The sequence below is a fragment of the Oncorhynchus nerka genome, linkage group LG14, assembly GCF_034236695.1.
Source record: "Oncorhynchus nerka isolate Pitt River linkage group LG14, Oner_Uvic_2.0, whole genome shotgun sequence".
Classification (NCBI taxonomy): domain Eukaryota; kingdom Metazoa; phylum Chordata; class Actinopteri; order Salmoniformes; family Salmonidae; genus Oncorhynchus; species Oncorhynchus nerka.
This window is the reverse complement of record NC_088409.1, coordinates 20,567,691-20,584,632: the sequence shown is the minus strand read 5'-3', so window position 1 is coordinate 20,584,632 and position 16,942 is coordinate 20,567,691. Positions and strand designations below refer to the sequence as shown.

The following is a 16,942-nucleotide window of genomic DNA, read 5'->3' as shown; positions in this document are numbered from 1 at the left end:
ACGACCTGTTGGGCACTGAAACATGCACTCATGGCTTCAGCAGAGAGAGAACTGGGGGGACTGTCATCTGCACCAACTTTATAGCCTCTGACTGCATTCCCCATTAGTAAACAACGCTTTCAAGTTTTATTTTTTTTGTCTGAAATGTTGTTTATTTTGTCTGAAAAGGTTTCTTATTTTGTCTGTGAACTTGAGTCATGTGTGGGGTCGTGGAGGGGAGATGCTGCACAAGCACAAGAAAGTTTTGTCTTGAGTTTAATCAGTAGCACACATAATCTCAATTTCTCATTGTGTGTGTGTGTGTGTGTGTGTGTGTGTGTGTGTGTGTGTGTGTGTGTGTGTGTGTGTGTGTGTGTGTGTGTGTGTGTGTGTGTGGATGGAGTTCTAAGTAAAGACTTGATAAGATGGCAAAGGAGATAGTGATGAGAGTATGAAAATAAAGTCCCCTGGGATCTAAAATAAGTGTGGGGTGCCTCTTGTGTCTCCTTTTTGTCTGTTTGAGGATACTACAGTCACCCCTGGTGGAGGTTCTTGGAACACTGCAATTTAAGTCTGAGCAGAGGTTGACGAAAACCTTCAAAGGTGGTGGTGCTATGTTGCATGTTATCTTGAATACCAGGCAGATGTTAGAGGACAGAATCAAATGGTGTGAACTTAACAGGCTAAACTTGATGAGGACACTCTTGGAGAAAGGGGTTCCAAGAAAAGGGTTCCCTTATAGGGAGTGTGTCTTTGTGGTTTTTGTGGTGTGTAAATTATTTTATAACTGCCAGGTCATAAATGACCCTAAGACAATCTTTGTACCCTGGTGGTGTACAGCTTTCATCTAAATTTGAATTTAATGTTGGGGTCACTCTAGGAAAAGTCATCAATTTTTCTCTGCTGTTAAACATAGTGGCGGGTCATTTCTGACCCTTAAGACAACACAAGGGTTAAGACATGACTCTGCTATGCCATTGTGCTGTATCCTTTCTGAATTTTGTCGCCTATATAAACGTCACTTTACAAATATGCATAGTCCCTTTACAAATTACCTGGACTAACCTGTACCCCAGCACATTGACTAGGTACCGGTGCCCCCTGTATATAGCCTTGTTATTGTTATGTAATTGTCTTGTGTTACTTTTGGATTTGATCTTTTTACTTTAGATTATTTAGTAAATATCTTCTTAACTCTATTTCTTGAACTGCATTTTTGGTTAAGGGCTTGTAAGTTAGCATTTCACTGTAAAGTCTACACTTGTTGTATTCAGCGCATGTGACAAATGAAATTGATTTGATAATCAATTCTAGACATTTATTTATACTGGACTAAGCATACTGTCATGACGTTGGCCTGAGGGGGAGGTTTATGACCAACCATAAATACCTTTCCCCTTTTTCCTCTCTCTACTCCACCAATGTGACTATTGAAAATCCCTTTGTTAACATTGAGAGAGTCTGGTGACATCAAAAGATGGGAAACGGAACTATATTTCGGTAATCCAACCAGTTGAAAATATGCGTTGGGACTTAATGAATATGATGTCAGTTCAGTTGGAGTCTGAGACATGAATACTGATGATAGGACGACATAAACTGTATCTTGGAAAATCTACACATTCTAGTTATCAGATTCACATGGAATTGTTGTGCAATTTAAATGTTTAAATATTTAACTATTTGTGAAAAGATTAAATGTAATTTTTAGCTCCTAAATGAGAGAATTGGTTTTCATGAGTAAACTATGCTCAACTCAGTGGCTCCGCCCATGTGTACAAACACTGGATGTAAAACTATGAAACACGGCCCTCTCTATATAAGCCCCTTGACGAAAATGTAACTTTCTGTGCCAAGGACGTGAGGACTTACCATCCCCACGTTGAAAGGACAAAGACCACCTACAGAACTAAGCCAACATCAGCAAGATGCAACACAATTGGCATCGAATTTCAATGTGAAGGTGACGACCTTCACGCCAGAAGGATGAATTTCGACTATACCAACCAGAAGATAGCATGAGCTTAAAGTATGGCAACTTGGTATGAACTTTGAACTCTTATTCATGAAAGAAGTGCTACCCCATCCGCATTCTAAACGTGGGCTAGGAGAGGACGGACAGAGTATCCATTCTACCACACTCCAGTTCACCACTAGACAGTCTTCAGAGGACCAGAGATCCATGCTGGACCAACCAGGCCTACCATCTACAAACAATCTACCGAAGCGCAGCTCAGAGTAAATATTTATTGCATTCTGCTTTTTCAAATGGGCTGTTATTTAGAATGCATAAGGTACTGTATTTACGATAGCATAGCTGCCTACGTCCCGATAGAGACACAAAACCTTTTTTGCTCTTCAGTCTTCCCGCTCTTTCACTCAAACCCAACCCCCTCTCTTTGTGTAACCAGCCATCGTATCTGTTCCGTCCTCTAGGGACATTTTCCTTTATGACATAATTTGTAATCAATTTATTTTATTTTACTAGGCAAGTCAGTTAAGAACAAATTCTTATTTTCAATGACGGCCTAGGAACAGTGGGTTAACTGCATTGTTCAGGGGCAGAATGAGAGATTTGTACCTTGTCATTTACAACCTTCCTTACTAGTCCAACGCTCTAACCACTAGGCTACCCTGCCGCCCCATTGTATGATACATTCTGTGTATATGTCATTCTGTGTGATTATTTAGATATTTAGTAAATAAATAATTAAACCAAATTTTGTATTGCTGATTCAACTTGTTAGCCAGGGTTCGTGAAGATAACCAAGAATTTACAACTTTCAGATGAGACTGAATAAGGCGAGGATTATATATTGACCGCTACTGATGTAAAAGATTACTAGGTTTTTAAGAGTTTATTTGGAAGATAACAGCTCTATAAACATTATTTTGTGGTGTCCCGACTTTCTAGTTAATTACATTCACCTGATTAGCTTAATCAGGTAATATTAATTACAGAGAAATTATTTTATAGAATAGCATGTCATGTCACTTAATCCAGCATAGCCAAAGACACGACAGTACATTTTCATTAACTGTCATTTTCGTTAACGGTCCCTCCATCTTGTGCTATCGTCAGTTATTTTTAAATCTTGGCTGCAATAGTTAATATTTTTTTCTAAGTGTTTGTCAGTTGGGTATGTGCTCTGCAAGGTTTTGATACTTATCATATGAACATAATTTTCTGACTCAAATCAAATTCCCTTAAGGTTTCAAATGTTAAATTATAGAGAATGCGTTTTGTTAAAATACTAACAATTTTTGCTCTTGAGAAGAATAAAACAACATGTCAACTTATTATTATCAATGCTTCAGCGTCTCCTTGTATGCTTACCACTCAACCGTAAAATGAAGAAATGTTAGTTCAGAGGCCTGGGAGTTCGGTTTAGTCTAGTCGACAACCTTTTTAACAAAAACCCTTTCATCAAAGCAATGAGACAAAAAAGTACAGAAGGGGGAAAAAGTAACAATAGTTGTGCTCTGTACATACCTACATGTGTGTGATTGAATTACAAATTTAAAAGGTTTTGAAAAGGCTTGTCAAATATAAAGCATGGAAGTGAATTCATAATCTTTACTTGACTTAAAAGTAGTCATTTATAGAAGAGCTAACAAAGAATGTGTGATAAAGTAAAGATTGTCCTTGCTGAAGATGTCATATGATGAGATAAACTATGCAAATAGTTTACTATACATTACAGTCTATGACTCAGTTGCACTGGCTTCCATTGATGAGGAGGAATGTTCCAGTAGCCACCCACAGCAGCCCCTGAGTCAGGCCCACTCCAGAGAATACAGCAGGACTAGCACTGGACCCACTCAGTTTTGGTTCTGGAGGAAAGAGGTAGGACACATTTCATCCATGTTTAATTTCACATGCTCAAATACTTCATTATATCATTCATCTATAAATGAATGGAAATCAGATCATCTGAATATAACATCCATAGATTAATAGAACCTGTTCCCCCGTATCTCTCACCCCAGAACCTGTTGGGAGTGTATAGTCCCACGGTCACTCCCTCAGTCACCTCCAGGTTGTTCCTGGTCCATCTGACTCTGACAGGCAGGGTTAGAAATGATTCACAAAGCAGATGAGGGAGTTGCTCCTTCCCAGATCCACCTCATCCTCTGGGTACAGAACAACCTCAGGGGGCAGTAAATGAGGCTGAATGAACTGTTTCGCTGCCTGACAAGGCTCCGCTGATAGCAAGGTGCAGCAGTTGTAAGGTGTTGGGACTGCTGTTGGGACTCTTCTGTTGGGACAGCTTTATGTAGGCCCTAACAGTTTGTGGGCACCGTTTGTCACTGTTATAGTGCAATTAATGTACTGTTTAGTCTTGTGTTGCGTAATGGCTTTGCTGACATCCAACATTTTTGTTTTTTGTTCGTCCCACCAAGATTTACATGCTAAAATCGCCACTGACTTAGTGTGAAATGCAGTTCCCTATCACAACTGGCAGCACTGCCGTAGCTTGCCTAAGTCCTCCGACGGTGATACCTTGGTTATACAGTCAGAAACAAAACGCTGAATAAAAAAAATATTGTCTCTCAGGACCTCTACAAGCCAGAATGTTCAATAAAATCACATTTGAACTTACTCTATTGGTTGTCTGTGTGATTGGTCCTTTTCAAATCAAATCAAAGTGTATTTGTCACGTTCGCTGAATACAACAGGTGTAGACCTTACAGTGAAATGCTTACTTACAGGTTCTAACCAATAGTGCAAAAAAGGTATTAGGTGAACAATAGGTAGGTAAAGAAATAAAAACAACAGTAAAAAAGACAGGCTATATACAGTAGCGAGGCTATAAAAGTAGCGAGGCTACATACAGACACCGGTTAGTCAGCCTGATTGAGGTAGTATGCACATGTAGATATGGTTAAAGTGACTATGCATATATGATGAACAGAGAGTAGCAGTGGCGTCTTTTGTCTCTCTAAATTTGACAAAATGTACAGCTAGCTAGCACTGCAGTGCATAAAATGTGGTGAGTAGTTTTCTCAAAGAGAAAGACAATAGTTGATCAGTTTTGAACAAATAAAGAAGAAATAGAGAGAGAGAGAGGGAGATAGAAAGAGAGATTTCCTCATTTTTTCCCACTTTCAGTTTCAAATGCAGCTAGCTAGTTTAGCCTATTCAAACACCCTGCTCAAATAGAGGGACGCTATGTTAGCTAGCTGGCTATAAATTTCCAACAATACACTGGAACTCTTCCAAGTCAAGGTAAGCTTTTGGTTTTACAAATGTTTTGCCACCAGGGCCTGTCGGTTTAACTGCTAAACTGCTTACTGACTATACACTGTAATGTTGCTGCATGATTGTAGCGGGTTACTAATGCGTTAGTTATATTGGGCTATGTTGACTATGATGTTACTTTAGCTAATATGGTGACAACTATATAAGTTGTGTGTAACGGTTATGATTTGGTTTGGCTTGGAAAGATGTATTCACCTGGTCACATACAGCTGATGTGTTGTGCAAAGAAGTCCACAAATGAAGGGGAGAGTGCATAGATGCGAGAAAGAATACAATGTGGCTGCTATAAAAGCGAACTGTGTTTATGGGTGATCATGGGTGTATTCATTCCACTGATTTTGTTTAAAAACGTTTCTTAAACAGAAGCAAACAGAACGAAACAGGGCGAAACATTCCTGAATTTGTCCAATAGAAACCCTTGTTTGCAACTGTTGGACTAATAATTACACCCTAGATCCGCTAGATGTAGGCAAGAGTGGGCAAGGCGGTATTGAATATGTCACTGTCTGTCCATGTCTACCTGTGTGCACCTGCATTGTAAACTTTCACTCATAGGCTAGGTTGGAACAACCTCATGATGGATATAGGGAAAATTAGATTGTCATGTAGGAGCCTAAACCTATCAATGTTACATTGAACTGGGTGAATGGAATATGAATGACAGTCATCCAATATGCTATAATAGAAAAAAAGGACATTCTCATCAAGAAAAAATTGTCCTCCCCAGTTTAAACTGCACCGAACGCCACTGTTTGCTAACATGTCCTTTATAAATAAAAACAACGTTAAAAAATAGCCTACTGTTGAGATCATGATGGAAGTGTGTGAGCTGTAGCAAGCAGTAGGCTATTACTGCTATTGTAAACGTTTAGCCTACCTATTGAACTACAGACAAGAAAATAAACTCGGAAAATAACCAGCGACTACCTAGAGGACGCACAGAAGCTGACATTCTTTCTGCGCATGCTTCTCTCTCGCTCTCTCTATGAGCCGATTCTGGTTCTATCTTATTTTTCTCAATTAAAAGCCCTAGCCTCATCCTCTTCGTCTGTTTCGCGGTGTATGTGTTCATCCACTACAGGACGCGATAGAGGAAGATGCGAAGACAGGGAGGGGGCGATGGAGAAAGATGTGAGGGAGGGAGGGAGCCAGCCAGTAGGGAAGGAATAGGCCTATAGGCTAATATACAGTCGATGTGAGAAAGGCTGTTGACGTTTTAATACGCAATCTTGCATGATGCATGCATTAAACTGTAGCAGACAAAATTGTAGAATGCAGATTATGTTTACCCCCTATTATGACATACTATCCGTTGTTTGTTTGTCTCAAAATCTCTCGCATATCCATCATCACTTCACTACTTAGGTCACAGAATCTCGTGCCCTTGCACTGGCAATCTGTTTGACGTTGTTCCGTGATTTCGGAACGTGCTGTTCTCTCCGCCGAGGTCGTCAGACGCACTGGACGGCATGGTTACGTTACCGTCCCGCTAGCGTCCGGTGAGGGGAGCGTAAGAGGAGTTAAAACATGGTCATGAGGGACCATGTCCATTACTACGAAGGGCAAGAGAGAGAGAACGTGTGGTAAGCTACTATCTATTTACCTAAACAAGTTAGCCTACGTTTATTTATCCAACGACAATTCCTCCAAACAATCACCATCTGATTAACCTGATCTAATGGAAAACATTTCGGGAGAGATTATAGTGATGTCAATTTTGTATGACTGATTTTTTTATTTATTAAAGGAGCTATATGTAATTCTTTGCATTGCAATTTCACCAAATATATCTACAGTAATACTAGAATGATAGTGTTTCACAATATTTCACCCCCCCAAAAAGTAATTGGGACCACACAAAATTGCATTTAAATGGTGCAGCCTTCATATTGGTCAACAAAAGACAGACCTTTTCTTGTTGTCAAAATGATTGGGGCCAGCAAATCTCTTGTTGTCAATGCAACAAAGGACCAGTCAATTTAACAAGAGATTTGTGGCACCAGTAAATTTGACAAAAAGAGATGGTTCATTGTTGAATTGTTACATGAGGTCTAGTACCTTTAAATTGTATGAATAATACTTTAGGACTTTGGCCAGTCTTGATTCAAAATCTTGCTGTCATGACTCATGTCAAGACAGAAAAGTATTTATAGGCTACCACAGTACAAGTTATAAATTAGTCCTTTATGTTCTTATCATAGGAACGTTATGATACTGTGTGTAAGGATAAGATAACGTTTTATTATATAGTTTTTTTTACTCCCGTTTCTCCCCAATTTCGTGATATCCAATTGGTAGTTACAGTCTTGTCCCATCACTGCAACTCCCGTACGGACTTGGGAGAGGCGAAGGCGAGAGCCATGCGTCCTCCGAAACACGACCCTGCCAGCACTGCTTCTTGACACACTGCTCGCTTAACCCAGAAGCCAGCCGCACCAATGTGTCGGAAGAAACAGCGTACAGTTGGCGACTGAAGTCAGCTTGCAAGCACCCGGCCTGCCACAAGGAGTCGCTAGAGCGTGATGGGACAAGGAAACCCCGGCCGGCCAAACCCTCCCCTAACCCGGACGACACTGGGCCAATTGTGTGCCGCCTCATGGGTCTCCCGATCACGGCCGGCTTTGACACAGCCTGGGATCAAACCTGGGTCTGTAGGAACACATCAAGCATTGCGATGCATTGCCTTAGACCTCTGCGCCACTCGGGAGGCCCAAGGATAGGATCTTTCACTTGTGATGAATGACATCACTATGAAATGTGGATTGCTCAATTGAGAAAAACAGTCTAACATGATTTCTGTTTTCTCCACAGCCTTGAAAAACCCTAGCTCAGCCAGTGTCTGAGTAGTGAATATTGTGTGTGTGTGTGTGTGTAGGCTATAATGGGTCTGTCACTGTCTGGATGGCTGGGTGGCATCCCAGCGAAGATGAAGAAGGATGCTCCCTCCTCTTCCTCCTTCCTCCCGCTGTCCATCCCTACCTCCTCCCGCCTTTCACTCCTCCTAAACTCCTCTCCCGTTGACCCTGGAGACCCCCGGTGCCGCTGGAGCCCCACACACTGTTCACCTCACTTCCTGCTGTCCCAGTGCGGGGAGGAAGTGACACGCGCACCCACCCAGCAGATCAGCGATGGGGCTCGGGGGGAGAAGGGGGAAAGGGGAGGAATGCACGTCTGGGAGGTGCTCTGGTGTCCCACCCACAGAGGAAGTCATGCTGTGATTGGTGTATCCACAGAGCACTGCCCGCTACAAACCTCTGGTTACACTGCACTGATGGGCGGAGACTCACAGTCCTGGGGATGGGAACTCACAAACAATCAGCTATGGCATGCAGGGCAAGCCCTGGGGAGATACCCCGGGGAGAGAGGGGTGCAGGCGGAAGAGCAATCTGTGTCCCCCCCTCACCCTGTCCCAGAGCGCGTGCTGCTGGTTCTGGACGCGGACACAGGAACTCTGGGATATGTAGTAGATGACTGCTTCCTGGGCATGGCCTTTAAGGACCTCCCCCAAGGGGTGGAGCTTTTCCCGGCCATCAGCAGCGTAAGGGGTGGAGCCTTCATACGACTACGCTATCTCAACGGAGCTACCCGTGAGTATAACTTCATTATTATAATACAATTTAACTTTATTATCCCTTGGCATGTTGCTTGGCTTTTAGCATCAACACAGACAGGTCACATTTAGCACAGTTTTACAGCTCTCAAACTGAACACAGTGCAAATAGCACAACTAAAACAGTTCAGAACTATTCATGATGCCCTTAAACCCAAACGTGCCCACACCAGGTACTTATGTTTACAGGTATGTTTATTACATTTCTCTCTCTCTTTCCTTCCCTTTATTTCTCTCAGGTGAGCCTCCTGCACTGATGGCTCTCTGTGGTCTGTCCATCCATGTGTCCATGGGGAAAGAGAGAGAGACTCAGACAGACAGACTGCCTCTGCCTCGTCCTCTTCAACGCTACATCCTGCCCAGCATGTGACACACACACCCACACACAAACTATAGAGTAAATAGGAACGTTCTCACTGACCCAAGGTCCATATACGGCTAAATTACAGATTTTAATTGAATTAAGCAAGTCATCCATAAAATAAATTAGCCTCTGTATTGTAGGGGCCAATGAGTGGTTTGTGTAACAGCAACATCATTGGACAGTGCTGCACAAATTGTGATGTTAGCTCCTCTCTGGCCTGGGACATCCACGGTTACTCTCTGTCCAATCACATTTCTTCCCCTGCGTCGTGTTTTTGCCATGTTGAATCCAGCTTCATCCACAAAGATGAATGTATGTGCAGTTTGCCTGGCTTCCATCTCCATTACTCTCTAAAATACAGTAAATCCACAGTTTTACAGTACTTTACATTATGCGTAGCTGTGTATGTACCCTGTTTGGTTATTGAACAGACATCTTACCTGGACATATTGATACCAGAGTTCTTTCACACGTTCACCATTTCTCTCAAAGGGTACAGTGTACAACTGCTTCATCGTTATTTTATGTTTCTCTAGGACACTTGGGTAGGCTTTCAGCTGAAATTGCAATCAGCTGTGTTTGGAATGATTACATATTCTGCTGAGATGTTCTATATGTTTCTATCTGGTTACTGCAGAAATGCACAACATTTGCCATCATTCTGTTTTGAACGTGTTTTGAACAGTTTTGGAAACAGTGTGTTAGTGGAAAGAAAAATAATGTGAACCCTTTGGAAATACCTGGATTTCTGCATAAATTGGTCATAAAATGTTATCTGATCTTAATCTAGGTCACAACAATAGACAAACATGGTCTGCTTAAACTAATAACACACAAACAATTATATGTTTTCATGTATTTATTGAACACACCATGTAAACATTCACAGTGTAGGGTGGGAAAAGTATGTGAACCCTTGGATTTAATAACTGTTTGACCCTCCTTTGGCAGAAATAACCGCAACCAAATGTTTTCTGTGGTTGCGGATCAGACCTGCACAACGGTCAGGAGGAATTTTGGAGCATTCCTCTTTACAAAACTGTTTCAGTTCAGCAATGTCTTAAGATGTCTGGTGTAAACTGCTCTCTTGAGGTCATGCCAATCATATCCAAGATGGCGTAGCAGTTCAGGCGTCTTTGTTTTGTCGTGTCCCTTGTATATATATTTTTTTCCCTTTGTATATATTTTGTGTATATTTTTTATATGTTTAACCTCAATTTCAACATACTCTCCTGCAACCCGCCTCACCCAATGTGGTATGGATCTGCTATTTTCTATACTTTAGAATCGGAACCCCCAACAGAAGCTAACCAGCTAACCAGCTAACTAGCTACTAGCTAGTAGTCAGTTAGCCACTGCTAGCGTTCATCAGCTAACCATAGCCTGGTCAACTCCTGCCAGTCTACATAGCGCGATTCAACCCAGAGCATACCAGACTGCTTTTTCTCCACATCTCCAGATTCCTACCGCAAGCTCTGAACCTTTTCACCTGGATCATCACAGCTAGCTAGCTGCTATCCGAGTGGCTACTCCTGGCTAACGTCTCTGTCCCGAAGCAGGCACCAGTTAGCCTGGAACTAGCTTTGTGCTAGGCCCATCTCCCGGCAATCTGAAGAGGTCCATCAGCCACTCCTTGGGCTACAATGCCTATTTTGCCAATTGGCCTGGACCCCTTTTACTGCCGACACAGAGCCCCGCCGATCCATCACAACTGGTCTACCGACATAATCCGCCCGAGGGGGTTTCAACAGGCTCCTCCGTCGCGACGTCCCCTGAAGGCCCATCTGCTAGCCGCGTCCGGCTAGCTGTCTAGAGCATATCAGACTGTTAGCTGAAGAGGTCCATCAGCCAATTTCTTGGGCTACAATACCTATTTTGCCAATTGGCCTGGACCCTTTTACTGCCTACATGGAGCCCTGCCGATCCATCACGACTGGTCTGCCAACGTAATTCACTGCTTTAGCACACTCTGCCAACCGGGATGTCCTAGCCATGTCTTTATGCTGGTTTAGGAAAGCCACCAAAAATCCAGAAATTTCCAACCCTAACTATAAAAAAATTCCGACAAGATAGAACTGCCAAAGGGGGCAGAGTTAGCCTGCAGAGTTCTGGTATACTATCCAGGTCTGTGCCAAAACAATTCAAACTTCTACTTCTAAAAATTCTCCTTTCCAGAAACAAGTCTCTCACCTGTCTCCTCAAATGCCTTTTACCCTTATTGGAATGTTTTGGCCACCTTCCACCAAAAGTGTGTTTTTGATCAATTTAATAACATGCTTAGGGAATGTGATTTTGGGAAAGAGGTCATCTTGATGGGAGATTTTAATATTAATTATGAAGACAAGTATTGTAGGAAAACCCTCAAACGGATCACTAATACCTTTGACCTTACACAGCTAGTTAAAGGGCCAACCAGGGTGACTTGTTGCTCTAAAACACAGATTGATTTGGTGTCCAGTAATAAACCAGAGAGAGTGACTAAATCATTCAATATGGTTACTGGGCTATCTGATCATAATCTGACACTTATAGCCAGAAAGCTGTCTAAGAGCAGGTTTAACCTCTCTACTGTTAGAAAGCCGGATCAACTAAGAATACCTAAGAGTGAATTAAACTCTTTTGAAAACGCAATTAAGGGAATTAACTGGAATGATCTCTTGTCCTATACAGACGTGGAAGCTGATAGTCAGGTTTTTCTATCCACAATCCAGACTACAATAAATGGTTTCCTAAAGAAAATCAAATCCAAACCTGGCCAAAAGAGCACTCTTCCTTGGCTAAATGGAGAAATCTGGAAATTGATGAAAGAACGAGATTATGCTCTTAAAAACAGCCCTAAAATCCAAATTATAGCATGACAGACGTAGTTACCATGTTGAGAAATAAGGTGATGAAAGAAATCAGACAGGCCAAGGCAAACTTTTTTATTAACATAATTGGTGAAGCAAAGGGAAATTATAAATTGATCTGGGAAAAATCTAAAAAAGTTAACAGGGAAAGACCATAGTAACACTGCAAAAAGACTAGAAATCATGGTGGATAACAATCTAACACAGGATGCAGTCTAAATAGCAATAGCCTTCAATTCCTACTTTATTGACTCTGTCAGGGTACTGACACAGAACCCCTCCATTGGTTTATTGGGCTCAGTGTTAGTGAATGACGCTCAACCTGTCTTCATCATAAGGGAGGTTTCTGAGTCCAAGGTGAACAAGGTGATTAGCTCACTAAAGAACTCTAAAGCCAAATATGTGTTTTAGCTGGACTCTACCTTTCTTAAAAACTACAAAGAGTCACTCATTGGCCCCATTACTAAGGTCACCAACACATCTATTGGTCAGGGGGTGTTTCCAAGGGTATAGAAGTCGGCCATAATAACGGCCATCTTTAAATCGGGCGACCCTGCTGACGTGAGTAACTACAGGCCCATTAGTATACTACCTGAGGTGTCAAAGGTTGCTGAAAAGTGTGTAGCAGAACAACTGATTGCCCACCTCTACAAAAGCCCCTTCACATTACACTCCATGCAGTTTGGCTTCAGAGCGAAACACTCCACAGAAACGGCCAACTGCTTTCTTCTGGAAAATGTGAAGTCCAAGATGAACAAAGGGGGCATTGTTGGGGCTGTGTTTCTGTACCTAAGGAAGGCTTTTGATACTGTTAACCATGAGATTCTCATCACAAAATTGTCCAAGTTCAACTTTTCCCCCGATGCCTTGATGGATGAAATCATACCTTGAAGGAAGAACTCAGTGTGTCAGAGTGAGCAATGAGCTGTCGCCCACTCTTAGCTATGATGTGGGCGTGCCCCAAGGGTCAATACTGGGGCCCCTCCTGTTCAGCCTGTACAGTAATGATCTGCCTTCTGTCTGTACTGGGTCTGAAGTTCAAATGTATGCAGATGACACAGTGATATATGTGCATGCAAAGAGCAAACAACAAGCTGCACAAGAACTCACTACTGTAATGGTCCAGGTTACAAAGTCGCTCAGTGACTCGTGTTTGCATCTCAATGTGAAAAAAACTGTTTGCATGTTCTTCACAAAGAGGGCAACAGATGCTACAGAGCCAGATGTCTATGTGTCAGGAGAGAAGCTCCAGGTGGTATCTGATTTTAAGTACCTTGGCATCATACTTGATTCCAACCTCTCTTTTAAAAAGCATGTGAAAAAGGTTTTTCAGATAACCAAATTCAACCTAGCTAATTTCCGATTTATACGAAATTGTTTGACTACAGAGGTAGCAAAACTGCACTTCAAATCTATTATACTCCCCCACTTAACATACTGCTTGACTAGTTGGGCCCAAGCTTGCTGTACAACATTAAAACCTATTCAGTGTGTCTACAAACAGGCTCTCAAAGTGCTTGATAGGACGCCTAATAGCCATCATCACTGTTACATCCTCAGAAAGCATGAGCTCCTGAGTTGGGAAAATCTTGTGCAATACACCAACACGGATCTTGAATACATGACATTAAATGGCCTGGCTCCCACTCCACTCAGTATTTTTGTTAAACAGAAAACCCAAACATATGGCAGCAGATCCACAAGGTCTGCCATGAGAGGTGACTCTATAGTTCCCTTAAGGAAAAGCACCTTTAGTAAATCCGCTTTCTCTGTGAGAGCTTCTCATGTCTGGAATACACTGCCATCAGACACACATAACTGCACCACATATCACACTTTCACAAAATGCATGAAGACATGGCTAAAGGTCAGTCAGATTTGTGAACATGGTCCCTAGCTGTGTATTGCCGCTTTCCATGTGGTCTGTGGTCTGTAGCTTGTGAGTTGTGGAAACACTTTGTTGCTTTTATGAATTTTGTCTTGCTGCTTTCTGTTCTATGTTGCTCTGTCTGTATGCTACGTCTTGCTTGTCCTATGTTGCTCTGTCTGTATGCTACGTCTTGCTTGTCCTATGTTGCTCTGTCTGTATGTTATGTCTTGCTTGTCCTATGTTGCTCTGCGTGTGCTCACTGCTCAATGATTGTCTATATTGTAATTGTTTTTAATAACCTGCCCTGGGACTGCGGTTGAAAATCAGCCGGCTGGCTAAAACCGGCACTTTTACTGAAACGTTGATTAATGTGCACTGTCCCTGTAAAAATAAACTCAAACTCAAACCATTGCCGCGTGTTATAGACCACCTTCAGCCCCCAGCTGTTCCCTGGACGGACACCATATGTGAATTGATTGCCCCCCATCTATCTTCAGAGCTCATAATGTTAGGTGACCTAAACTGGGACATGCTTAACACCCTGGCCGTCCTACAATCTAAGCTAGATGCCCTCAATCTCACACAAATTATCAATGAACCTACCAGGTACAACCCCAAATCCGTAAACACGGGCACCCTCATAGATATCATCCTGACCAACCTGCCCTCTAAATACACCTCTGCTGTCTTCAACCAGGATCTCAGCGATCACTGCCTCATTGCCTGCAACCGTAATGGGTCTGCAGTAAAACGACCACCCCTCATCACTGTCAAATCCTCCCTAAAACACTTCAGCGAGCAGGCCTTTCTAATCGACCTGGCTAGGGTATCCTGGAAGAATATTGACCTCATTCCGTCAGTAGAGGATGCCTGGTTATTCTTTAAAAGTGCTTTCCTCACCATCTTAAATAAGCATGCCCCATTAAAAAAATGTAGAACCAGGAACAGACTCAATAGCCTTAGTTTTTCAAATGACTGCCTCGCCTGGTTCACCAACTACTTCTCAGACAGAGTTCAGTGGGTCATGTTGTCCTGACCACTGGCATTCTCTATGGGGGTGCCACAGGGTTCAATTCTTGGGCCGACTCTTTTCTCTGTATACATCAATGATGTCGCTCTTGCTGCTGGTGATTCTCTGATCCACCTCTACGCAGACGACACCATTCTGTATACTTCTGGCCCTTCTTTGGACACTGTGTTAACTAACCTCCAGATGAGCTTTAATGCCATACAACTCTCCTTCCATGACCTCCAACTGCTTTTAAATGCAAGTAAAACTAAATGCATGCTCTTCAACCGATCGCTGCCCGCACCTGCATGCCCGTCCAGCATCACTACTTTGGACGGTTCTGACTTAAAATATGTGGACAACTACAAATACCTAGGTGTCTGGTTAGACTGTAACCTCTCCTTCCAGACTCACATTAAGCATCTCCAATCAAAAATTCAATATTGAATCGGCTTCCTATTTCGCAACAAAGCATCCTTCACTCATGCTGCCAAACATACCCTTGTAAAACTTACTATCCTACCGATCCTTGATTTCGGCAATGTCATTTACAAAAGAGCCTCCAACACTCTACTCAGCAAAAAGAAAGATATACCTGCTAGAGCGTGTGCTACGGGTAGGTGCTGCTATGGTGACCAGTGAGCTGAGATAAGGCGGTGCTTTACCTCGCAAAGACTTATAGATGACCTGGAGCCAGTGGGTTTGGCGACGAATATGAAGCGAGGGCCAGCCAACGAGAGCATACAGGTCGCAGTGGTGGATAGTATATGGGGCTTTGGTGACAAAACAGATGGCACTGTGATAGACTGCATCCAATTTGATGAGTAGAGTAGAAAGAGGAGGAAGGGAAGCGCTACTAAGCTACACAATAGTATATTTTGGTAGACAGAAGGTGCTCTTTTGTAAAAGGGGTGAATTGGTCATCAAAAAGAAAGGAGGACCAAGGCACTCTTCATATAATTAATTAAAATGCCTTTATTTGTATGGCATGTTCAATAGAAACAAAGTTTTACAAATCTGACGCGTTTCGGCTGCATGGCCTTCATCAGGAAGTACAAACAAATAATACAATGTCCTCTATTGAACAGCTTTTCCAATTAGCCCTCATTTGAAGAGGGAGAACACTATAACACAGCAATCATGAACAACAACAGTCTACACATAGCTGAGGGCAATTGAGCAAAATGTCCACTAGAAGACAGCAAATGAACCTATCACGAACCTACAGGAAGGGTGAGAAATCCAGGTTCGTGATAGGTCCATTTGTTGTCATCTAGTGGACATTTTGCTCAATTGCCCTCAGCTATTTTTAGACTGTTGTTGTTCATGTTTGCTGTGTTCTAGTGTACTATGGAATATATTGCTTTCTTATTCTTGACACTTCTCCCAGTCATATCTAAGTGTTCTGATACTTCTAGCTTGGAGTTTTCTTTTTTTGACAACATAGCTACAGTATTTCACTTTTTAATGTGTTTAATAGTATTGCTTACTAGGTGTGTCCAATCAATTTTGTAACCACTCCCTCTTCAATTACTTCACCACTACGGCCTATTTATTGCCTTACCTTCATAATCTTACCTCATTTGCACACACTGTATATAGATTTTTTATATTGTGTTATTGACTGTATGTTTGTTTATTCCATTGAGAACTTTGTGTTGTTGTTTGTGTCGCACTGCTTTGCTTTATCTTGGCCAGGTCAAAGTTGTAAATGAGAACTTGTTCTCGACTGGCCTTCCTGGTTAAATAAAGGTGAACAAAAGGGTTATGGATGTGTCCCTGCAACCATTAAGGTCCTCAATGATGTCATCATTGCCCTTGATTCTAAGCAATATTGTGCTGCTATTTTTATTGACTTGGCAAAAGCCTTTGATACAGTAGACCATTCCATAATATAAAGGTCAGGACTCTGACTGGGCCACTCCAGAAGGCGTATTTTCTGTTGTTGGTTTTCTTCTGTGTTTTGGGTAGTTGCCCTGTTGCATTACCCAACTTCCG

General features: G+C 42.2%; 1 protein-coding gene across 2 annotated transcripts; it reads left to right on the top strand.

Moving 5' to 3' along the window:
- The first annotated feature begins 4,859 nt into the window (after positions 1 to 4,859).
- si:ch1073-228j22.2 (SPRY domain-containing SOCS box protein 2) lies at positions 4,860 to 10,060 on the top strand. Of its 2 annotated transcripts, none has more exons than XM_029650279.2 (4): positions 4,860 to 5,209; positions 6,608 to 6,825; positions 8,118 to 8,829; positions 9,092 to 10,060. In XM_029650279.2, exons 3-4 carry the CDS (start codon positions 8,124 to 8,126, stop codon positions 9,220 to 9,222), a joined length of 837 nt encoding a protein of 278 aa, XP_029506139.1. In that variant the 5' UTR covers positions 4,860 to 5,209; positions 6,608 to 6,825; positions 8,118 to 8,123; the 3' UTR covers positions 9,223 to 10,060. The 2 variants fall into 2 exon arrangements, with proteins under 2 accessions (XP_029506139.1, XP_029506138.1); XM_029650278.2 differs by having other exon boundaries at positions 8,054 to 8,829.
- Positions 10,061 to 16,942: the final 6,882 nt, after the last annotated feature.